Raw genomic sequence first — 25,388 nt, forward strand, 5'->3', positions numbered from 1 at the left:
AGGGACAGGGCAAAGCTCCAACAGACACAAGCAAGGCCTGCTTCAGCTGAACAGGTACACAAGGGCGTATGACCAATCCAGCTCTTGGTAGTCCAAAGAGAATATTCTATTTTTCCATCATAAAATGTTTCTATTGTTAACATTAATTCCTAACTGACCTAATTAGTTTTATAACGAAGCTGGAGAAGCATCCTTTTTCTAACAAGTAACTGAATTGTGGCCTGCCGAGACAAAGAGTAACACACCATTCTTTTGAATATTTCTTTAATATTACATTTAAATATTCTCTTTAAATACAGCATTATCACAATGTAAAGAACCTAAAGGGGAGAAAATTATTTTCAGAGAACCAGACAAGCTTTGGATTCACATTGAAAATACTACCTGTGTACAGTATGTGAGAAAGGAAATTGGAAAATAGTAAGAGTTGTGGTGAGAAGAGTCATTTATCTAGGCCTAGACTGGGGCTGAAGCTGTCTGCTTCTGTGATCAGAGGCCTAGCTTTCCTAGCAACCATGAGCTAGAATTCCGTCCAACTCAGGTAGCACCAGAAGTGAGATGGACTAGGTTGTAGAGAAGGCCTTTTGCTTGACAAGACAGTTAATGCTAAATGTTAATATTTAGCACTCAAAAGTTTGGGATCAGTGTGAATCACAACTGTAGAGTTAATGAAGGGGATAGACTTAGATTAAGAAATGACAGGTTTTCAGAAACATCAATTATCCTATGGGTTGGCAATGAGCTTAATAATTACAGATTCATATTCCTGGTTTGATCCCAAAAGCTAACGTGTTCCTCATCGTGCAGCTGGAATCTACTTCCTAGATTAAGCTGGAGCCTTCCTGCAGAGGCACTGTGCAGACCTCACCCTCCCCTTCTGACACAAACTTTGAAAAAGATTCTTTTCTCCATAAAGCCAAATTCCCAATTAAGCTTCAGTCCTGTGTTTGCGGGTACCAGTCTAAGGTAGGGGAGTCTAGTTCAGTTCTGGATAGCTTCGAGATCTCAGGTACTTAAGACTCTCAACTCATGAGGCTAGGGAATGGGGAAAGATAAGGATTTATGTACTTAAGTTCCCCTCCAAACTAAAACCAAGCAAACACTGGAACAAATAAGAGAGGCAGAATGAACTAAACAATGTATGTGTATTAAATACAAATCCTTTCAGGCTCAGAGTTTAGAGACTTCAGGGGTGAAATGCTTCTGCAACATACATGGTTTCTGTAAGACACCAGGGCCTTAATATCCCACAGAAAAGGCTTTATGAGGAAGATAAGTAGTGTCTCCCCCCAACACAGTTTTTCACTCTTTGTGTGTGTGGTTAATAAACCATACCAGAAGTAATGTATGGTGTAAAAGATGCTTGAGAAGAATAGTTTTGCTCCCTACTGCCTCCATTTTAGAACAGAGGCAAAGATTGCTAATAAAAAGAAATCAGTGCTGTTCAATGGAGATCTTAGAACATAGGATGAACAGGAACCGTATTCCCCCTGATGTATTTGATTCAGAGGTAAGAACTGAATCAAACTGAATGAGTTCCATTCTATATGCTTCAAAGGTTATAATTACAACTTGAATCCTTTGGAATCTGGGAATTGCATGTGGCATTTAAGAACTGGCGTGGCTTCCAATTTCTATACATCATCAAGATGGAGGGGTCCAAAAAACATTTGCGATTCTTGGACTTGAACTAGAACAGTGTAAGAACTCTCTAACCTGGTATGTTGAAAACAACCATGAGGGTAGATACAGGAAAAAAAAGAACAAAAACTGGTTGGTGACCTTAAGATTGCCACATCCTACATTCCACTAAAGCTCAGATCTCACAAAGAGGGAAAAACCTGGGTGAAAAAACAAGCACAGCAACAAATACGTCATCTTTCCAAATAGCAAGCAGCCTGTTCCCGCTGCCTCCTTTGGCCAGTTAATGCTCCACATAGGCCTCCTGTGGGATGGGTGAGCCCCAGCCGAAAGCTGCCTGACAGTGCTAGTATCAGATACGTACAGAAGGCTCAGGCTCTTTATAGCACATCCCCAGCCAATCCAGCTCTTTTTCTCCAAAGGAAAAAGGATGGAGGGAAAAAAAGACATAGACAAGTTTAACTCTAGTACTTAAGAACATGTGGAAGAAACAATTCAAGTTACAGACCAGGAATCCCCAGTGTGGGGAACAGGTCGGAGAACACCAAACATGTCAAATATTAACCTATTTACCAAATAGGGGATTGAAGGAAGGCAGGTTAAATTTTTGTAAATCCTGGAGATTTTGTACAGAAGCAGAGACCCTTCCACTCCCTCCTCCCAAGACTCAACCAGGTGACTTTCTAGTCTGAAGTATTATGACACACCAAAATGGGGTATCAGAATAGCCACCGAGAAAAATGAGCTTGTACTCTGCCTGGGGCTTGGGAGAGAAGGAGCTTTGCCGTGTTCTTCAAATTCTTGTGTTCTGGTCCCTACAGAAAGACTAGCTGCTTGAGTTACCCAGCTTCTCCTGTGAGATCCTAGTTCTTTGTTCCAGTGGCCCAGAAAGCTCAGTGTTCCGCACTACGCAGCTTTCTCTGCCCCAGGATCCCCAGATCAAGCTGGGGCTGGTCTCCTTGGTACTGTTTCCCTTTTAAAAAATACTCAAACAATCCTTTCCCACCCATTCCCCAAAGACCCCAATAAAATAACATGGGAGCAGCAGCTGCTTCTACAGTTTTGTTTTGAAATGGTGTTAGATAAAATAAGGGAATAAATAGAGAATGGGTAAGAGGCAGGACCTCTAGCCCCTATCACACTGCCAGAGGGAGTTCTAAGGAAGAATCTTCAGGGGGCCGATCCTCATTCTGCTGGGAGGTCTTCACCACCCCACAGCCCTCTTCATTGTCCGTGCGGAAGGGGAGGCTGGAGGGGGACCAGGAAGGGCGGAAGTCTTCATTTTCAGGCTCCTCAGGGTTACAATCTTCGGGCAATAGCGCTTCTAGGGTGGGTGTTTTCCCCACCTCTGATTTACAGAGGGCAGTTGGGTCTGTGGAGCTACAAGCCACCAGTGAGGTAACAGGGAGAGAGAAGACATTCAGATCCTTCTCCTTTGGGAAAGAGGCTGAGCCTTCTTCTGTACCAGGCTCTCCTTTCACTCCCAAGACTGGCCTCTGCTCCACTTGATAATAGACCAGGGGCCCACTGTTCAAGTAGGATGGGCTGTTCACCGCTGAGGCAGTTGGGTGGTCTGAGTTCTCGGTAAAACACAGGACAGAGGAGCCTGGGGGCAGCTGAGCCTGGATGAGAATGGGGGCTGTAAGGCCTGGGCACAGCTCTTCGGGGACAGCCAGGGGCTCCTCCAGGATGCACACACCCAGGCTCTCAATGCTCGAGTCCAGGCTGGCACTAGAGCCGCTGGAATCTTCTTCTGCCTTGAGCCGTTCCAGTTCCTCTGCACTCTGCAGGTGCATCACTGCTGTCTCATTCTCAGCAATGAACTCCTGGAAGTCCTGGGTCTCAGAGCCCTGTGCTCCTGTCAGGCTGCAACTGGCAGTGGGGGAGGGCTCCTCATCTGGGGCTGCTGGGCGGCTCACCTGCCGCTTGCTCTCCAGCTCCAGCTTCATAATGGTGTGGAGGTAATGAGTCCGGACCCGGATTGGATTAAATTCAATGCGCCCTGCCATGTTCCCACAGCCATCCCGGGAGCAGCCACATGGAAAGGACATGCGATCCACCTGAGCGGGGACAAGAAGGTTGGGGCAGATGAGACCTACACTCCTAACAATGGAGATAGGAGACATCAGTTGGCAAACAGGCAGTTGGGATTTGAGGTCTCCTTATAAGAAGAAAAGCAACCAATTCAAAGCATAGCATGCAGTGTGAGCTAAGAGAACACTAGATGGTAGTTATCAGACCACTTGCATTTCAATCCCAGCTCAGCCACTAATTAGTGGTGTGACCTCAAGAGAATCATTTATCTCTCTAGGGCTTTGTTTCCTCTTCCAAATAAAAAGTAGACAAAAATCACATCACAGGGTCCTTCCAGTTAGAGTCCACAGATACTTCTCTGAATGCTGATAGTTTTCACAGAGGAAATTTACAAGCCTCAGAAACTTTTTCAGAACTTAACCTGGTTCACTGAGACAACAAAAGGCTGGACCCAAGCCTATGGCCTTTTGCAGTGACAGGCATGGGACAGTGAATGGAAGATCTTGCTACTTCAAAAAAATACATTCTGGGGAAACTAAGCAAATGTGCCTTAGTTTGCTAAGGTGCTAGAACGCAGGTTCACACAGTGGCCAATTTTTTAGCTACCTGCTTTATTTTCCCTGAGGGTTGACTAGTTTAGTTCTGAAGCAGTTGCCAAGATAATTAACTTACAGACCAGGGATATCTGGAAAGGAGATGCCTTCTACCTCCTTATCACTTTCATATTCCAAACGGGAAAAACACATAAACCAAAAATAAAAGGAAAAATTAAAACTACAAGTAAGCAAGTAAGCATGTACAAATCACAATGTCTTTCTATGATACTGACTTACAGAAATCTCCAGTCCAGTTATACCACTTTTTTTTCCTTTGGAGATAGGGTCTTGCTCTGTCGTCCAGGCTGGAGTACAGTGGTGCCATCATGGCTCACTGCAGCCTGCAGCGATCCTGGGCTCAAGCAACCCTCCCCATCAGCCTCCTGAGTAGCTGGAACTACAGGCACAAAGCACTACATCTAGCTAATTTAAAAGGTTTTTTTTTCTGAGACGGAGTCTAACTCTTGTCACCCAAGCTGCAGTGCAGTAGCATGATCTTGGCTCTCTGCAACCTCTGCCTTCTCGGTTCAAGCAATTCTCCTGCCTCAGCCTCCCGAGTAGCTGGGATTACAGGCACCCACTATCACTCCCAGCTAATTTTTGTATTTTTTTGGTAGAGACGGGTTCACCATGTTGGCCAGGCTGGTCTCAAACTCCTGACCTCAAGATCCGCCCGCCTCAGCCTCCCAAAGTGCTGGGATTACTGGCATGAGCCACCATGCCAGGCCCTAATTGTTTTTTTGTTTGTTTTTGAGACGGAGTCTCGCTCTGTCGCCCAGGCTGGAGTGCAGTGGCGCGATCTCGGCTCACTGCAAGCTCCACCTCCCGGGTTCACGCCATTCTCCTGCCTCAGCCTCCCAAGTAGCTGGGACTACAGGCGCCCGCCACCACGCCCGGCTAGTTTTATTTTCGTATTTTTTAGTAAAGACGGGGTTTCACCATGTTAGCCAGTATGGTCTCAGTCTCCCAAAGTGCTGGGATTACAGACTTGAGCCACCGCGCCTGGCCGCCAGGCCCTAATTGTAAAATTTTTTGTAGAAATAGGGTCTCCCGGCCAGGTGCAGTGGCTCACACCTGTAATCTCAGCACTTTGGGAGGCAGAGGCGGGCGGATCACGAGGTCAGGAGATCGAGATCGTGCCACTGCACTCCAGCCTGGGCGACAGAGCGAGACTCCGTCTCAAAAAAAAAAAAAAAAAAAGAAATAGGGTCTTGCTATGTTGCCCAGCCTGGTCTCAAACTCCTGGGCTCAAGCAGTTCTTCCACCCCAGCCTCCCAAACTGCTAGTTACAGGTGTGAGCCACCATGTCAGGCCCAGCTGCATCAATTCTTAGGACTGTTATCAGGAGTGTGTGTAACAGAATAACTCGTTATGGGACTTTGGTCTGAAAAGCAGTATCTGGCCAGATCTACCACAGGTATTTGTTACCCAGCTAAAAATAAAGGGTTAGGAGAAATCCAATCACAAGGACTCAACATCTACACCCTCAGTAATTAAGTTCCAGATAAATTTCATTCTTTGGGATGGTATTGTCGTTTTCAACTGAAATGTGTCTTAAACTATCCCCCATTAGAGGGCCAACAAGGGGCCAGGCACGGTGGCTCATGCCTGTAATCCCAGTACTTCGGAAGGCTGAGGCAGGCAGATCACCTGAGGTCAGGAGTTCAAGACCAGCCTGGCCAACACAATGAAACCCTGTCTCTACTAAAAATACAAAAGTTGGCTGGGCATGGTGGCTCGTGCCTGTAATCCCAGCACTTTGGGAGGCCGAGGCAGTCAGATCACGAGGTCAAGAGATTGAGACCATCCTGGCCAACATGGTGAAATCCTGTCTCTACTAAAAATATAAAAATTAGCTGGGTATGGTGGTGCACGCCTGTAGTCCCAGCTACTGGGGAGGCTGAGGCAGGAGAATTGCTTGAACCCGGGAGGCAGAGGTTGCAGCGAGCCGAGATCACGCCACTGCACTCCAGCCTGGCGATAGAGCGAGACTCCATCTCAAAAAAAAAAAAAAAAATTACAACAATTAGCCGGGCATGGTGGTGCACACCTGTAATCCCAGCTACTTGGGAGGCTGAGGCGGGAGAATCACTTGAACCCGGGAGGTGGAGGTTGCAATGAGCCAAGATTACGCCACTGCACTCCAGCATGGGCGATGGAACGAGAATTCATCTCAAAAAAAAAAAAAAAAAAAAAAGGGGGCAGCCAAAAAGACATGATACTTTCTCTTTCATGTGACTATGGTTTTAAGCTCTGCTAGGCCATGTCTGATCCTGAATTATAAAGCTCTGAATACTATTTTGATTTTTCAAAATTGGAATAAAGTTACTAAGAATAAGTGTTTGCAGATAGAATCTATAGGCCCGCATCATTCTCTAACTTTTTGAGACAGGGTCTTGCTCTGTCGCCCAGGCTGGAGTGCAGTGGCACATTCATAGCTTACTGCAACCTATCCCTTCCAGGCTCAAGTGATCCTCCTCCCATCTCAGCCTCCTGAGTACCTGGGACTACAGGCTGATGCTACCACGCCCAGCTAATTTTTGTATTTTTTGTAGAGATGGGGTTTAATCATGTTGCCCAGGCTGGTCTCAAATTCCTGGGAGGCAATCTGCCTGCCTGCCTCAACCTCCCAAAGTGCTGGGGATTACAGATGTGAGCCACAGCACCCAGCCCTGCTTCCTTTTATCTCAAGGAATCAGTATTTAGGAAACAGTTACTAAATGTTACTAAAATTTTTTTTTTTTTTTTTTTTTTTTTTTTTTTTTTTTGACGGAGTCTCGCTCTGTCGCCCAGGCTGGAGTGCAGTGGCCAGATCTCAGCTCACTGCAAGCTCCGCCTCCCGGGTTCCTGCCATTCTCCTGCCTCAGCCTCCCGAGTAGCTGGGACCACAGGCGCCGCCACCTCGCCCGGCTAATTTTTTGTGTTTTTAGTAGAGACGGGGTTTCGCCGTGTTAGCCAGGATGGTCTGGATCTCCTGACCTTGTGATCCGCCCGTCTCGGCCTCCCAAAGTGCTGGGATTACAGGCTTGAGCCACCGCGCCCGGCCTTAAAATTTTTTTTTTTTAAAGAGACAGGGAATCACTCTGCAACCCAGGATGGAGTGCACTGGTGTGAACTCAGCTCACTGCAGCCTCAACCTCCTGGACTCAAGAGATCCTCCTACCTCAGCCTCCCAAGTAGCTAGGATTAGAGGTGTGAGCCACCGTGCCTGGCCGTGTGCTCTTTGCTTACTCTGTTGATGGAGGAGGGTTGTGGAATTGGAGAGTGTTCACAGCCGTAGGGAAAGCACCCCTGAATGGGCCTCCCATGTTCAGTGGCACCCACACCTCACCACGCTGACCCTGGTGTAGATATACTATCTCAGGCCAACTTGGACGGACCTGGCATTTAATCCCAGCCTGGCTGCAGGCACACGCTTCTGGGTCACAATACAGTCGGCAGTCACAACCACATTCTTCCCGTGACAGGCGGATGGCTCGAAGTTCTTGCTTCTCTTCAGCATCAATGCGGTGGACCCCAGAAGCCCTCAGCAGGGCCCGTCGCCGTTTGGTGGGCAGAGGCTGCAGGAAGAAGTAATCGTCCACCTCCACATTTTCCACATCAATATCTTCATCTGACACATCATCCAGCGTCAGGCCATCGGCCTCCACCGACTCCACTGTCCCATTCTTGGTCAGCTGCCAAGAGACAGAAAAGGTTAGCCTCATAGACATGAGTGGCATGCACCTCCTCAATGACCATCCCAGAGCAGCGCTGTCCCTTGAACTTTCTGCAATCATGGGAATATCTGTGCTGTCCAAAATGATGGCAGCTGCTAGCACATGTGGCTACTGAGCACTAGAAATGCGGCAACTGGAAAACTGTCATTTTATTTATTTTTTTGAGACGAGTCTTATTCTGTCGTCCAGGCGGGAGTGCAGTGGTGTGATCTTGGCTCACTACAACCTCTGCCTCCTGGGTTCAAGTGATTCTCCTGCCTCCCAAGCAGTTGGGATTACAGGTGTGAGCTACCATGCCTGGCTAATTTTTTCTAATTTTAGTAGAGACAGGGTTTCACTGTGTTGGCCAGGCTAGTCTTGAACTCCTGGCCTCAAGTGATCCACACACCTCGGCCTGCCAAAGTGCTGGGGTCCACTGTGCCAGCCCAATTTACATAATTTTAATGAATAGCTGTATGTGACTACTGGCTGCTATATTTACTAGCACCGGTCAAAAGAATAAATCCAGAGTAGGAAGATGGGAAATCTTATGCACCATGACCTTTCTGGGTCCAACCTTCTCAAAAACCCGTCTCATCTTCCCTCCTACACAAAAATCTATTTCCACAAACGTACCCTCCATTTCCAGACACGTGTCCCCTAATTTACGCTCACTTGCCTTCTAACACAGAGAGAAAAAGGTACATGACTGGATGATGCTTGGATATATAGAAAAATGTGAAACACCTTCAACTTGCACCCACTGCATGCAAAACTACGTTCTTGAAAAAAAGGGCACATCGAAGTGTAGTAAAAGGCTACCAGGTCTTCATCAATGAACCCAAATCCCCACAGTGTGAACAATTATCTGTGCATGCACTTAAAGAGCTCCATTTTACTGTCAGGAGAAAAAGCAAATATATTAACAGATATTAAAGAAAGCCCTTAGCTGAGAAAAAATGTATTCCTTCTCCTTTCTAACTTTTTTTTTTTGAGACAGGGTCTCACTGTCGCTCAGGTTGGAGTGCAGTGCATGATCTCGGCTCACTGCAATCTCCGCCTCCTGGGTTCAAGTGATTCTCCTGCCTCAGTCTCCCAAGTAGCTGGAAATAACAGGTGCCTGCCACCATGCCCAGCTAATTTTTGTATTTTTAGTGGAGGCGGGGTTTCACAATGTTGGCCAGGCTGGTCTCAAACTCCCGACCTCAACTGATCCACCTGCCTCCGCCTCCCAAAGTGCTACAATTACAGGTGTGAGCTACTGCACCGGGCCTAATCCTTTTTTATTTGACTTCAAAGAAAAGCTGTATGTGAGGAAAGGTGGTATCAATAACACTGAGTGTACTAGGTACAGGCAGAAATCTGGGTTTTCTGGGCTGGGATGGATAGAGAGCCAAGAAAGGGAGTCTCGGTGGAAGGACAGATTGAAGACAAGCCGTGGCTGAAAGAGTTCTGAAAACTCACTAGAGAATTCAAGTAAAGAAAATGAGGCCTCATAATCCCTGGGGCTCTGGAAGCTGCTAGCAGGATGAAAGCCACGTGACTGGAGCCTTTGGTTGATTTCATCAGACAACCACAGAGTAGAGCTGGTAAAGGGACAACTCCTGGGAGAGACGTGATGCAACAGACTTGGGTAATCAGCTACACACCTGGTTTTCTTGTTTGTTTGTGGGGGAGGCAGTAGAGAAATGAAAAGTAATGTGGGGCTTCTGGAGGTTCCCTAGTCAGTGGTTTTAGTACTAGGCAGCCCAACTACAAGGGCCTTTCTGTGGATCTCAGGATTGCTCCTGTCTACATCTCCAGGGTTGACCTCCCCCTAAGCATCCCCTCTCCTACTGTCCTCTCATAGGCAAGGGATTAGAGATGTAACACAAGGACACTCATGTAGATGTGAGAATTTAAATATCAAGATAGAAGTGGCATTTCACATCAGTGAGAAAAGAGGCTTCTAGTTATTAAATGGTATTGGAACAACTGGATATTTTCTGGGGGAAAAAAGATTCCCAATTTATACTGTTCACGATAATGAGTTCCATATGGATAACAGGCCAAAATACAAAAAATGAAATAAAAATATTAGGAAAATTATGGTTAAAATTGCAGAACACCAAGCAGCTGCTGGAACAACCCCAAAGGAAGACAAACATTAGATGGTACATGAGAGATGCAGAATGTACATTTTTTGAAACCAACTGCCTCTCTTATAGAGGGCTAAAAACAGGCCTGGGGCAGTGGCGCATTAATGTTATCCCAGCACCTCTGAGAGACTAAGGGGGAAGAATCGCTTAAGGCCAGGAGTTTGAGACCAGCTTGGGCAACAGAACAAGACCCTGTCTCTACAAAAATTGGCCGGACACGGTGGCTCACTCCTGTAATCCCAGCACTTTGGGAGGCCGAGGCAGGTGGATCAACTGAGGCCAGGACTTCGAGACTAGCCTGGCCAAAGTGGCAAAACTTCATCTCTACTAAAAATAAAAAAATTAGCCCAGCATGGTGGTACATGCCTATAATCTCAGTTGAGGGAGGCTGAGGCACAAGAATTGCCTGAACCTGGGAGACGGAGGTTGCAGTTAACCAAGACTGTGCCACTGCACTCCAGCCTGGGCAACAGAGAGAGACCCTGTCTCAAAAGAAAAAAGAAAAAAAAACTACAAAAATTAACCAGACGTGGTGGTGATGCAGCTGTAGTCCCAGCTATTTGAGAGGCTAAGGCAGGAGGATTGCTTGAGGCCAGAAGTTTGAGGTTACACTAAGCTATGATCAGGCCTCTGCACTCCAGCCTGGGTGACACAGTGAGACCCTATTTCAAGAGAGGAAAAAAAAAAAATCTAAGCAAAGAATAAACTAGCTAAGGTAAAGCAAGGGCTTCCTCTTGACATATAAAGATAAACCTGGTGCAGTGGCCCACACCTGTAGTCCCAACTACTTGGGAGGCTGAGGTGGAAGGATCGCTTGAGCCCAGGAGTTTGAGACTAGCCTGGGCAACAAAATGAGACCCCATCTTTAAAAAAACAGAGTGCTGTATTAGATGTCATCACTGCTGGTGCTCACTAAACATCCTGCTAACAAGTAGAGCTTCTGTATCTGTCTTGGGTTTGCCTGGCTTTGTCCCTAGAATTCCTGTGAGTGGAGAACACAGAACAGGATGGTTACTGTTTTGACAGATCATTCCTCTGCCAGATTTAGGAGAGAGGAGTTTTCTTCTAGGGAAAGGAAGGAATGCCTTCAGTGCAATTGATGAGAACAGTGTTTATTTGCCCAGCTGTTGCTACAGCAGCTGGAAGGTGATAGGGTCAGTGATGGAATTCCTAAGACAGAGGAAAGGGAAGCCTGAATGTCATTCTAGAGTGAGAAAAACAGGTGTAGGGCTTTAGGAATAGTCTGAGGGAAGTAGACATAGAGCTCTCAGAGAAAGAAAGGAATGAGATGCTCTAGTTAGCCTACATTCTCTACCACCAGTTCTCCAACTACACCACATTCTAATGTGTCTCTCTCATGACTCTGGAAATAATGGAGCTACCTGTTTTAATATGGGTCAGCATGCTTTGGGCTCCAAAGAAACCTGGCTAGGCTTAAACTGGTGTTCTTCAAATTTGGAATCAGGATCTCTGGGGGAAATTGTTGAGAATTAGTAGAAACTATAGCTATGGGAATACCAAACAGTGCCAAGATAAAAAATGGGTGGCTATGGGCTGAGCGCGGTGGCTCACGCCTGTAATCCCAACACTTTGGGAGGCCGAGGCAGGCAGATCACGAGGTCAGGAGATCGAGACCATCCTGGCTAACATGGTGAAACCACATCTCTATTAAAAATACAAAAAAAAAAAAAAATTAGCCGGGCGTGGTGTTGGGCACCTATAGTCCCAGCTACTCAGGAGGCTGAGGCAGCAGAATGGCGTGAACCGAAGAGGCGGAGCTTGTAGTGAGCCGAGATGGCACCACTACACTCCAGCCTGGGCAAAAGAGCGAGACTCCGTCCCAAAAAAAAAAAAAATGGGTGGCTATGAAGAGGCATCTAAGGTGGGTCTTTTCCCAGCCTCTCTCTCTCTCAAAGAGCTGGTGCTGTATCAGGTGGCAGGCATAGTATTACACAAGTCTAAATAACTATTTGATAATGCTGTTTGTATCTACAAGATTATCACGTAAGGGTGATGGGGGTTATAGAAACAGCAGGATCCTTTCAGAGAATGTGAAATATCCAAAACCTGTTCTGTGCATCCAGTCAAGGGACAATCATTTGACCAGAAATTGAAAACTGTGCTTCCTTGGGTTCCAGGGTGACAGACCTGAATGCCTGGACGTATTCACATTTTAAACCTAAAAAAAGAAAAAATTGGGGGAGGTTGGGCATGGTGGCTCATGCCTGTAATCCCGGCACTTTGGGAGGTCGAGAGGGGAGGACCACTTGAGCCCAGGAATTGAGATCCCATTACTATTAAAAAAAATACTAGCCAGGCATGGTGACATGAGCCTGTGGTTCCCAGCTACTTGGGAGGCTGAGATGGGCAGATGGCTTGAGGCCAGGAGTTTAAGGCTGCAATGAGCTGTGATTGAGTCACTGCACTCCAGCCTGGGTGACCTTTTGAGACCCTGTCTCAAAATAAAACACACATACATACATACATACATACATAAAACTGAGGGAGGCAGTGGGGGTTTGGGAGGAGGAAATTTTAGGGAAGCCATTTTGCTATATCTGGTAGACTCCCCTGCCAGATAAAAAGAAGGGAGTTTCGGACTAAGATTTGATTCCAAATCTGAGATTTCTCATTAGAAAGAGTTGAAATCTCTATACCCCAAGGACAACAGTCAAATTAAAAGAAAAAAAAAAATCGGTTGAGTGCAGTGGCTCACACCTGTAGTCTCAGCACTTTGGGAGACCAAGGCAGGTAGATCACTTGAGACCAGGAGTTCGAGACCAGCCTGGGCAATACGGCAAAACCCTGTCTCTACTAAAAATACAAAAACTAGACAGATGCACACCTGTAATCCCAGCTACTCTTGAGGCTGAGGCACAAGAAATTGCTTGAACCCAGGGAGGCTGAGGTTGCAGTGAGCTGAGATCATGCCAGTGCACTCCAGCCCCCTGGGCGACAGAGCAAGACTCTGTCCTGGGAAAAAATAAAATAAAATAAATCAACCAACCAACCAATGAACCTAAATGGTTTCCTACATGGGCAGCAGCAGACCCCAGACCCCTTAGGCACCTTCATTTTTTTGGCGTGGAGTTTCTCTTCCTTCAGGTGCTCACGCAGAATCTCTCGATGGTTCACCTCCTGTTCTTGGGCAAACTCACAGAGTGTGTAGCTCCGTACAGAGTTATGGCGCTGGGCCATGCCCAGTGAGCTACCACCCTGGCTGGGCACACTGGTAAAACCCTGGCGCCGGGCAAAGTAGTATACAGTCACCTGGTCAAAGCGTACATTCTTCCTCCGCAGCTGCTTCTGCCGCTTCAGGATGGATGTGGCTGAGAAGGGAGCACAGAGAGATGTTTTATTTATTTTTCTATTTACTTACTTATTTATTTATTTATTTATTTTTGGCGTCTCGCTCTGTCACCCACGCTGGAGTGCAGTGGTGCGATCTCGGCTCACTGCAAGCTCCACCTCTCGGGTTCACACCATTCTGCCTCAGCCTCCCGAGTAGCTGGGACTACAGGCACCCACCACCACGCCCGGCTAATTTTTTGTGTTTTTAGTAGAGACGGAGTTTCACCGTGTTAGCCAGGATGGTCTCCATCTCCTGACCTCGTGATCTGCCCGCCTTGGTCTCCCACAGTGCTAGGATTATAGGCGTGAGCCACTGCGCCCAGCCATATTTGTCTATTTACTTATTTAGAGACGGAGTCTCGCTCTGTTGCCCAGGCTGGAGTGCTGTGACGCCGTCTTGGCTCACTGCAGCCTCCACCCCCGGGGTTCAAGCAATTCTCTGGCCTCAGCCTCCTGAGAATCTGGGATTACAGGCATGTGCCACCACACCCAGCTAATTTTTGTATTTTAGTAGTGACGAGGTTTCACCATGTTGACCAGGCTGGTCTTGAACTCCTGACCTCAGGTGATCCGCCCACCTCGGCCTCCCAAAGTGCTGGGATTACAGGCGTGAGCCACCGCGCCCAGCCAAGAGATGCTTTATTAACTCAGGGATGACCTGTTTGGGGAGCTTGCTCTTTCTCATCCATCTAGGCTCTCAACTCTTCTTCTCTAAACGTGCTCTCTATACCTAGAGAACTGTCTAATATCTGCAAATCCTAAATGCTCTGTCAGAAGGGACCTTGAACCTCAGCTGGTTCATACCACTGCCTCCAGACTGACTATACCTAAACAGATGACCACAAAATCCATTTTTAGACATCAGCTGGGAAGAGGATCTCTAGGTAATCTTTTCTGGATATAACAATCTATAGCTTGACTGTCCAATACAGCAGCTACTAGCCACATGTGGCAATTTCAGCTAATTAAAATTAAATAAAATTTAAAATTCAGCTCAGGCCAGACATGGTGGCTCATGCCTGTAATCCCAGCACTTTGGGAGGCTGAGGCGGGCGGATCACGAGGTCAAGAGATCAAGACCATCCTGGCCAACATGATGAAACCCCGTCTCTACTAAAAATACAAAAATTAGCTGGGTGTGGTGTGGCGTGCCTGTAGTCCCAGCTCCTCGGGAGGCTGAGGCAGGAGAATCACTTGAACCTGGGAGACGGAGGTTGCAGTGAGCCAAGATTATGCCACTGCACTCCAGCCTGGGTGACAGGGCAAGACTCCATCTCAAAAAAAAAAAAAATTCAGCTCAATTATACTAACCATATTTCTTTATTTTCTTTTTTCCTTTGAGACAGGGTCTTGCTGTGTCACCCAGGCTAGAGTACAGTGGCACAATCACTGCTCACTGCAGCCTCAACCTCCCAGGCCCAAGTGATCCTCCTACCTTAGCCTCCAGAGTAGCTGGGACTAGAGGTGCACGCCACCACACCCAGCTAATTTTTGTATTTTTTGTAGAGACGGGGTTTCGCCATGTTGCCCAAGCTAGTCTCAAACCCCTGAGTTCAAGTGATCCACCCACCTCAGCTTCCCAAAGTGCTGAGATTACAGGCATGAGCCACTGCACCCGGCCACTAACCACATTTCAAGTGCTCAATAGCCACATATGGCAACTGGCTACTGTTGGACGATGCAGATACAGAACATTTCTATCGTAACAGAAAATTCCATTCGACAGCACTGATCTGCAGCAGGGGACAGCGAACTGTCAAGGGCCAGACAGTAACTATTCTAGGCTCTACAGGCCATGAGGTCTCTGTTGCAATAATTCAACTCTGCCACTGTAGCGTGAAAGTAATCACAGACAATGGGTATGACTGTGTTCCAACAAAACTTTAGTTTCAAAACAGGCATTGGGCCAGATTTGGCCCATGGGCAACCCCTCATATATAGTATCAGAAGTTCTTTCCCAGAACTAACAGACCCGTAAGAATTAAGAAATCTTGGCCAGCCACAGTGACTCACGCCTGTAATCCCTGCACTTTGGGAGGCTGAGGCGGGTGGATCACCTGAGTCCAGGAGTTCGAGACCAGCCTGGCCAATATGATGAAACCTTGTCTCTACTAAAAACACAAACAATTATCCGGGCGTGGTGGCGGGCGCCTGTAATCCCAACTACTCAGGAGGCCTGAAGCAGGAGAATCACTTGAACCCAGGAGGCAGAGGTTGCAGTGAGCTGAGATGGCGCCACTGCACTCCAGCCTGGGCAACAAGAGCGGACTCCGTCTCGAGAAAAAAAAGAATTAAGAAATCTGGATTTGCCCCAGTTGTCCAAGCAGCAAGCATTTATATCCTGCTACAGCTCAATTTCCTGGAACTCTCAGGGACTCTGGTGGGGGCAGGGTAGAGTCCTGGACTCCTTCTTCAATCTAATTTAACCCATTCTGGGAACCAGCAACCCACAACACAAGTAAAATCAGCTAGAATAAATCAGACTTCAGTCTACAGTATTAGAGAAATGAGGTCCTCCAAAGAGCAAGGAAAGATGATGATTAAGGGCAAATCCCCAAGCCACATAGAAGCTGCTTCAAGCTGCCATGGGTTCTACTGCTTGGGGAATGTGGGTACAGGCAGGGAGGGAGCAGCTTACTCACGTGTGAAGCTGGCAGTGGTAGGAGGATTGAGGCTGTCGCAGCTGTCAGCACTATCGCTGCTGGAGATCTCATCATCCGAGTTGGAAACTGATGAGCCCACATCCACATCATCAAACTTCCTCTTGAGACCCGAGCCCGTGAATGCATCCATTGGTTTCAAAGGGGTTTCCTTGGGGAGCCCAACAAGTTGGCCCCAAAGCCCCTGCTCACCACCAGCTAGCCAGGTACATTAGGATTCTGCCCAGGGAAAAAAAGGAATCAGCATTCCTGTCCCAAGACAGACCCCTCCCCAGTCTACACACACAGCTCTCTAAAGCACGCACCTCACCTAGCACTGATGTCTGCTTTCTCAACATTATGTTCTTTCTCTACTAGCTCTGGCCAACATTCTCCTACTTTCGTTTCCCAACAGCCCCTCCATTCTCAGTCACTCTTAGAATAATGAGATGGGTAGCAGCGGCACCTTTCCCAGTGGAGGGAAGGCCTTTGCTTCCAATCCAGCTGGGGTCTAGGCTTCATTAGCCCAGGAATCACAGTAGCTGCTCTTCTGATCACACAGGAAAGCTCTCCAAGGGACCAGTGAGAAGAACTTGAGATCAAAAACACAATTATCACTGCTACTTGTTTGGTTGGCAAAAAAAAAAAAAAAAGGAAAAAAAGCAGAATTAGGCTTTGCCTAAACCAAGACTAGACCCAACTATTTATCTATTTTAGAGACAGTGTCTCACTGTGTTGCCCAGGCTGGTCTTGAACACCTAGACTCGAGCAATCCTCCTGCCTCAGCCTCCAGAGTAGCTGGGACTACAGGGCACATGCCACTGAACCCGGCTAGACCCACTTATTTTTCCTAGTGATAATACAGCCCGGCATTTCCCAAAGTGCCTATCTTATGGTATTAATAGCTTTTACATAGAAATGGGACTGCTGTGTCAAAAGGGTTTTAAAAATTGCCTATAGTGGAACCTCTTAGAGGTTTTTAATATACTAATAAGGATGGTGACGGCTGAGAGAACACAGAACGCAGTGTTTCTACAAACCTGATTATGGAACCTACTGTTTCCAAGGTATTTTAGAGTGCAGATAATGCTTGGAATACACTTTGGGAAATACTGCTTCAGGCACTCAATTTTGAAGGACATTAGCAGTCAGGAAAACCCTTTACCCAGATCTTCACAAGTGTAAAGTGTCTCACCAGGCTTCTATAAAGGTCAAATTTGGTACCAAAGAATGGACCCAAGATTAGAATCTGCATGGCTTCAAAACCCAGAATCTTTCCCAATCTCATACTGCTCCATAAAATAGGGCTCATCTGGTCTGTCACCATCCTCTGTGCAAGGACATCGTAGCTTTACAATCTTTGCCCTCTATAAAGAAATCAGCAAGGGGAAAACAAATAGCAAGAGAAGTAACAATTTATTCTGGTTATATCAATATGGCAAGCAGTGTTGTTTTCAACACGCTTTAATACAACCAAGGAGGCTGAGATAGTCCATTTCCTAGGTACAAATCTTTTTCCTCCATCTTTGGATTTAAGTTCCAGAAGGACACGAATCTGCTCAGCAGAAATGCTGTCAGAGCGGGAGCCATGTGTGATGAGACACGAACCCTCCCTTGCCTCAGTCATGCCAGAATCTCCCCAGACTATGATCTCACTAGTTGCTAATTATGCAGCAGGAATAACAACACTGCCCAGAACGACAGGGCTGCATTACTGCAGAGCAGCTACCCACAATATACTGTGCTGTTAAGAGATGCCTGCTACAGAGCTGTTTTTCTGGACTGTGTCTGCTGGAAGCAATTTGCCTGCTCTTGGATCAGCTCTACAAAGTCAACCAGACCTAATAAGTACCTTAGAGAAGGTATTTCCTAATCTATCCAGATTGCATCCAATTCTGCATTCAAGTCACGAGATGTACCTAAGAAACCTCAGCCATCAGAAGTCTAGACAAGCACATTCCTGAAATAAATTTGGCCAGGGAGGAAAAAAAAGAATCAAATATTTGATAAAAATTGTAATTAAATTAAAAAACACGCCCAAAGTATCGGTTCAGTTCTTCAGGTTACTGATCTTACCATCAGAGGTCACATTCTTAGGGCATGGTAAGAAAGGAGCAAGCCGAGGGCTTTTTATGGGTTAAGATTTTAGCTGAGTTTAAAGATACCCATCAACAAGAAGACATTTATGCAGCCCACAGACACATGAAAAAATGCTCGTCATCACTGGCCATCAGAGAAATGCAAATCAAAACCACAGTGAGATACCATCTCACACCAGTTACAATGGCGATCATTAAAAAGTCAGGAAACAACAGGTGCTGGAGAGGATGTGGAGAAATAGGAACACTTTTACACTGTTGGTGGGACTGTAAACTAGTTCAACCATTGTGGAAAAGAGTGTGGCGATTCCTCAAGGATCTAGAACTAGAAAGACCATTTGACCCAGCCATTCCATGACTGGGTATACACCCAAAGGATTACAAATCATGTTGCTATAAAGACACATGCACACGTATGTTTATTGCGGCACTATTCACAATAGCAAAGACTGGGAACCAACTCAAATGTCCATCAATGATAGACTGGATTAAGAACATGTGGCACACATACACCATGGAATACTATGCAGCCCTAAAAAAGGATGAGTTCATGTCCTTTATAGGGACATGGATGAAGCTGGAAACCATCATTCTCAGCAAACTATCACAAGGACAAAAAACCAAACACTGCATGTTCTCACTCATAGGTGGGAACTGAACAATGAAAACACCTGAACACAGAGTGGGGAACATCACATACCGGGGCCTCTTGTAGGGTGGGGGAAGTGGGGAGGGATAGCATCAGGAGATATACCTGATGTAAATGATGAGTTGATGGGTGCAGCACACCAACACGGCACGTGTATACATACGTAACAAACCTGCACGTTGTGTACATGTAGCCTAGAACATAAAGTATAAAAAAAAAAAAAGATACCTATCAACAAACAAACTTCTCATTCCATTCTATTGTAGCAGGGAGGGAGAACCACTTGTGAATGAATACTTATGTTGGTGGGACTTTTTAGAGATAGAATTTACGGTGGCTCACGTCTGTAATCCCAGCACTTTGGGAATCCGAGGCGGGCAGATCACCTGAGGTTGGGAGTTCAAGACCAGCCTGAACAACAGGGAGAAACTCTATCTCCACTAAAAAAAAAAAAAAAAATTAGCCAGGCGTGGTGGCGCATGCCTGTAATCCCAGCTACTTGGGAGGCTGAGGCAAGAGAATCGCTTGAACCTGGGAGGTGGAGGTTGTGGTGAGCCAAGATCACACCATTGCACTCCAGCCTGTGCAACAAGAGTGAAACTGTCTCAAAAAAAAAAAAAAAAAAAAAAAAAAAAAGATATATAATAATGTTGCCCACTGAATTTAATTTTGCCTCCCCACTTATCAGCCATATGATAAATCTGACTGAGCTAAAAATCTGCTTTCTCAGAAAGGGTTTTAGGCCCACCTGAGTTGTAACTGAGCTCCAGTTAGTGCTGCTACTAGAAAAGTGGCCTTTGGCCAGGCACAGTGGCTCACGCCTGTAATCCCAGCACTTTGAGAGGCTGAGGGAGGCAGATCACTTGAGTCCAGGAGCTCGAGACCAGCCTGGGCAACATGGCAAAACCCCGTCTCTACAAAAAATACAAAAATTAGCTGCGTATGGTGGTGTGCGCCTTTAGTCCCTGCTACTTGGGAGGCTGCTACTTGGGAGGCTGAGAGGATCACTTGAGCCCAAGAGGTCCAGGCTTGCAGTGAGCTGTGATTGCGCCACTGCGCTCTAGCCTAGGCGACATGTCAAGCGAGACCTTGTCAAAAAAAAAAAAAAGGAGGGAGGGAGGGAAGAGAAGAAAGAAGGCAGGCAGGCAGGCAGGCTTTTTCCTCAGCCTGGAAACACTCAAGGATTTATGACTGGAAGTAAATGTCCACTCCTGTTCTTTCCTCAGGTGTCCCCAGGCTTCTGGTAGCATCTCCTTTGAATATTTCTCTCTAAGCCCCATATGAACTTGGGTCTGCTCCAAAATCATCTTTATTACTAGAATTCTCCACGGTCTTAACCCGGTTGCCCTCAGGAGTATCAGTTCTCTCTAGGTTACTTTTTGTGAGCTTGGATGCAGCAAGGATTGCTGGCTGCTTGTTCTATTCTCCTCCTCCTACTTCTGGAATAGTGGTTTCTGGGCAATGATAGGAGATAGGTAAGAAAGAAGAAAAAAGATGTGACACCTAGGAGAAAAGTATTTTCCTTAAGCTGTCTGAGAATAAGTAGAACCTATGGCTATGTGTGTAAATAACATGTATACTGACTTATGGTCAAACTCTTCCATTCACGTGGATGGCACTCAGGGAAATCCTCAAGGAGACTCCATTGCGCTCTTCACCCTACCCAGGCTGTTAGCAGCATTTTTTCTGACATTAGCTCCATTATTTTTTTAAAAAGAAAAAAGATCTATTATGTCCCAACAACCAATATAAGATTAAATTTCAACCCAGCTCCCCTTGTCCAAGTCTCTGATATGAACTTGACTTTTAGATAAAGATGTTCACTGGGCACCAAGAACAAATCTCCTGTTCACTTCCATTAGTGCCTTGAAGAAATCCTTCTTTGGGAGGCTGAGGCAGGAGGATTGCTTAAGGCCAGGAGTGCAAAACCAACTTGGCCAACACAGCGAGACCCTGTGTATTTTTGAAAAATTGTCCCGGCATGGTGGCACATGCCTGCAATCCCAGCACTTCGGGAGGCCAAGGCAGGCAGATCACTTGAAGCCAGGAGTTCAAGACCAGCTTGGCCAACATGGCAAAACCCTGCCTCTATTAAAAATACAAAAACTAGTTGGGCATGGTGGTATGTGCCTGTCGTCCCAGCTACTTGGGAGGCTAAGGCGGGAGGACTGCTTGAACCCAGGAGGCAGAGGTTGCAGTGAGCCTAGATTGCGCCACTGCACCCCAGCCTGGGTGACAGAGCTGGGGTGACAGAGCCAGACCCTGTCTCAAAAAAATAAATAAATATTTTTTTGAAAAAAGAAATCTTTCTTTGCAATAGTAACAGAATAGTTTCCATACTTTCCAATTCATCAAATTAATCTTTCAAGCTACAACTAGAAAAATCAGTCATTCCTACCTCTCTCAATTATTCATTGGTAGAGGATCAATGTCCGTGTTCAAGAGATATATTTGTTAAGTTTTAGCACCTGGGAATGCAGGTAAAAACTGACAGTTAACTGTCAAAATGACCAACTCAACAAATGCTTTTGGAGAAAATAACGCAACCCTCTTTAAAGCTTTTAAATGCCAGTGAAATGAAAGGTCAGTTGACACTTTCTGGCTACATGTCTAATGGTCTTTTCTCAAGGGTTTCTAGCTGAAGATTTCCCAATGGTATAAGAAATAGTTAAGATCCAGAGCATAGAAGACATCAGGCTAGCACCTAATAAAGAGGTCTACCAGCATATATGTATTTTAGTACTAGATCTAAGTTTTTTTCAGGACTATAAGGATTCCTATAACCACCAAAACAAACAAATAAAATTTAAAAAAAAAAAAAAAAAAAAAAAAAAACAGCATATGTGAGACCAGCAAGAGGGACTGCCCAGGCAAAATTTTCTGGAATAATCTATTTGCAAAGTTTAGGTAATATGTGTCTTCTTAAATGAGTCCAAAGTAATAAGCTGCATCTCACAGGAGAAAGCGTCTTCACTTGACTGGAACCCAGCCTTCTGCGAAAGGTCAAGGAATCACAATCTCCAGTAAGATGGTCAGGGCTACCATCTGTAGCTGGGTTGGAAGAAGGAAGGCTTGCTGCTGTGTTATGATAAACCTGAATAAAATAACCTGCCCTGTTTCTCCTTTACAAGATACTGTAGTTTCTCAAATACTATGGATTTCATGGATCCATGTGTCTTTGTGATCACCAGGATCATGAACTTATAAAGCGCTCAAATGAAAACCCCCGGCTTAAGCCAGGTGTTTAAAGAAAGCGGTGCACTCACCACCCCCACTCCCTGATTTGTACCCATTCGCTAATACAAGGTTAGAATTTTCCATGCCTAAACTACCATCGTGTGGAAGACAGATCTTTGTGGGAATTGGAACATGATGCTGCATTAACTCTCAAGGATATCCAGTCATTTATAACACCGGCACAACCAACATCCTGGCTTTGCGGATTTGCAAGACAGAAAGCCAGTGAAGAAAAAATCTGAACTATGGATTTACCTTGAACTGAAAACTGCAGGACAAGGGGACAGTGTTGTCTTGTGGGGATAACTTCTAGCATTTCATTTTGAAGAACAGTTTGTGTGTCACACTGTCACTCTCAACCCCTTTAAAAGGATGAATCAAGACCACAGCCCTAAAAGGGAAGGGTGGCAGTTGGCTGCGTGTTTGGGCCTATGAAAAAAGATCAAGCTAGCAACCAGGGCCACTGATGCTTTCATTTTCCCACACGACGCCAAAAACACGGGAGACATCAGGAACAGGAGCGAAGGGACATGTCAAGTCACCAGTTCCCTTTAATGAACACTCCTTCCGAACCCTTCAGCCCTCGGTCGACTTCCCTCTGATTCCTCCTAACCTTCCCGCTCATTCCAATCCTCTGCAGCCCCTACCCAGCCTTCCTCATCCCTTCCTGCCTGCTACTCACAAATTCCCAACCACTCCTCCCACATTTTCCTCTGTTCCCCCTCCCCTTCCTTCACTTTCCTCCATCCTACATCATTCTCCACTCCATTCCGAACTCAATCCTCATCCGCAATCCTGCAGGCTTCCAAGCCGCCCATCGGTCTCCCGCGAGCTGCCCCCGCAGTCCGGGCCCGCGTCCTCCGTGCCCCTCGCTCCCACGCCTCTTCCCGACTCGGTTCCTTCCCAACGGCACCCGACCTCCCCGCCCCCCGACCGCTCCCGTCCGAGCCTCTCGTTTCTGACCCCTCCATCCGCACGGCTCTGGGCTTGACCACTCCTCCACGGCAGCCCGAGGGCCGATCCCGAGAAAGGACGAGGCGGCACCCTCCGCCCCGCACCCCTAGGCCCATTACCGGCCCCGCCGCAGCTGCCTCCTCCCGTGATGGTCTCTGCCGCCCCCGCTGCCGCCGCCGCCCTAGCCCGGGTGGGAAGGAGGGAGGAGCGAGCGAGTCCCGGGCCCCGCGGCGACGGCCGGGGAGCTTCCAGGGCGGCAGGGCGGGGAGGGAGGGCGGTGGGCAGCCCAGCCGGCAGGCAGAGAGGGCCGGGCGGCTCCGGCAACTCGGGCGCCCCCGGCAGCAGACGCCCAGAACCGCCCCGGCTCCGGCTAACAATAGGCTCCGGCCGCAGCGCACTGGCTCTTATAGGCGCCGGCACGTCCTGACCGAGACCCGGGGCTGGCTGGGAAATGGAGTCTACGTGCCGGCTCCACACCCAGCAGCATGCCGGGAATTGTAGGCGGTGACTGCTGCAAAGCCGAAGCCGGCGGGCAAACTGGCTCCGGAGGCGGCAGCTCTGCTGCAACCTTTTAATCGGGGAAGAGAGGAGACTCTCAGTTACAGATCTTAAAAAAACGAATTCTCCTCCAAAGCTCCCTTTTCCTTTCGCCAGTACCACACGCCATTAGGAACATGATCCTGCCTTCTCGCTCATGGGGTCTTAGTCTTCAGCAATATGACTTATTGCAGCCTGCCCAAGTTATAAAGAATCAAGCAATATCTTGAGTTATCTACTTACATGAGAAACTGCTTTGAGTGTTTTCTTAAAAAAAAAAAAAAAAAAAAAATTGCTGCAGGGCGCGGTGGCTCACGCCTGTAATCCCAGCACTTTGGGAGGCAGAGGCGGGCGGATCACGAGGTCAGAAGATCAAAACCATCCTGGCCAACACGGTGAAACCCCGTCTCTACTAAAAAATACAAAAATTAGCCGGACGTGGTGGCGGGCGCCTGTAGTCCCAGCTACTCGGGAGGCTGAGGCAGGAGACTGGCGTGAATCCGTCATCGCGCCACTGCACTCCAAACTGGGCCAAAGAGCAAAGACTCCCTCTCAAAAACAAACAAACAAAAAATTGCCATGATCTCAAGTTTGCAAACTAACTTATTTATTTAAATAGAAAAGGGGTTTTCGCCATGTTGCCCAGGCTGGTCTTGCACTCCTGGGCCCAAGCGATCCGCCCGCCTCGGCTTCCCAAAGTGCTGGGATGATACGCATGAGCCACCCTGCCCTTCCGCAGCCTATTTTTAAGAAAGGGCACCGGACGCGGTGGCCCATGCCTGTAATCCCAGCACTTTGGGAGGCCGAGGCAGGCGGGTCATGAGGTCAGGAGTTCGAGACCAGCCTGACCAACATGGTGAAACCCCGTCTCTACTAAAAATACAAAAATTAGCCGAGGGTGGTGGCAAGTGCCTTTAATCCCAGCTACTCGAGAGGCCGAGCCAGGAGAATAGCTTGAACCCGGGAGGCGGAGGTTGCATTGAGCCGAGACTGCGCCATTGCCCTCCAGCCTGGGCAATAAGAGCGAAACTCCGTCTCAAAAAAAGAAAAGAAAAGAAAAAAGAAAGGGGAAAACCAAGATTAAAAAGTCAAAAGTTGTATGTGATTTGCCAAGGACACATTGTCTTGGTTTCTTCTCTGTTGTCTTTCGCTTGAACTATAAGGCTCGGCAAGCTCTAGCTGCATTCTCTTGTCCCCCGCCCCCCACCACGCCCCCTCATTTTGTTCTGTCATCTTGTTTGCTTCTACTTTCCCCCTTCCATACTCTGCTTGAATACACTGGCCTCATTGCAGTTCCTTCAACAGGGCAATCATTCTCTTACCTCAAGGCCTTTTGTCTGGCTTCCACCAGCTAGCCACATACTTCCTCCCTCACGTAATAACTGCTCAAATGTCCCCATATCTGAGATCTTCCCTAACCATATTTCTTTTTGCCTGCATTAAGAGACAGGATCTCCCTCTGTCACCCAGGCTGGAGTGCAGTGGCGTGATCACGGCTCACAGCAGCCTCAAACTCCTAACCATATTTCTAAATGCCTAACCATATTTCTAAAATGGTGCTTCTCCTTAGTTTCTATCCCTGTGCCTTATATTTCTTGTTAGCAACCACCTGACGTATTTGTTTTTGTCTTGTCTCACCTGACTAAATTTGGTGAGAGCAAGGAATTGTTTTTGTTTACTGTATCCTCAGTACACAGTACAAATCCTATAGTTGACATTTAAGAGCATGATAGATATTTATTGGATAGATGGATGGACAGCAAGATTTAAACTCAGGTTAGGCTGATTCCAAAACCTGGTGCATTTTTCACTGCA

At 47.0% G+C, this 25,388-nt stretch overlaps 2 protein-coding genes across 4 annotated transcripts; one reads left to right on the forward strand and one right to left on the reverse strand.

Annotated features, from left to right (window-relative positions):
• Window positions 1-247: 247 nt before the first annotated feature.
• CSRNP2 (cysteine and serine rich nuclear protein 2) lies at window positions 248-23,489 on the reverse strand. 3 transcript variants are annotated; one of them, XM_025400935.1, is made up of 6 exons: window positions 23,156-23,414; window positions 22,338-22,511; window positions 16,101-16,337; window positions 13,177-13,436; window positions 7,652-7,948; window positions 248-3,701 (listed from the first exon to the last, which is right to left on the reverse strand). In XM_025400935.1, exons 3-6 carry the CDS (start codon window positions 16,249-16,251, stop codon window positions 2,778-2,780), a joined length of 1,632 nt encoding a protein of 543 aa, XP_025256720.1. In that variant the 5' UTR covers window positions 16,252-16,337; window positions 22,338-22,511; window positions 23,156-23,414; the 3' UTR covers window positions 248-2,777. The 3 variants fall into 3 exon arrangements, with proteins under 3 accessions (XP_025256720.1, XP_025256718.1, XP_025256719.1); XM_025400933.1 differs by lacking the exon at window positions 22,338-22,511 and having other exon boundaries at window positions 23,156-23,489; XM_025400934.1 differs by lacking the exon at window positions 22,338-22,511 and having other exon boundaries at window positions 23,046-23,472.
• Window positions 22,465-23,489, forward strand: LOC112634021 (translation initiation factor IF-2-like). Its single transcript, XM_025400960.1, has 2 exons — window positions 22,465-22,473; window positions 23,156-23,489. Exon 2 carries the CDS (start codon window positions 23,185-23,187, stop codon window positions 23,461-23,463), a length of 279 nt encoding a protein of 92 aa, XP_025256745.1. The 5' UTR covers window positions 22,465-22,473; window positions 23,156-23,184; the 3' UTR covers window positions 23,464-23,489.
• Window positions 23,490-25,388: the final 1,899 nt, after the last annotated feature.

Source organism: Theropithecus gelada, chromosome 11 (genome assembly GCF_003255815.1).
Source record: "Theropithecus gelada isolate Dixy chromosome 11, Tgel_1.0, whole genome shotgun sequence".
Taxonomy (NCBI): Eukaryota; Metazoa; Chordata; class Mammalia; order Primates; family Cercopithecidae; genus Theropithecus; species Theropithecus gelada.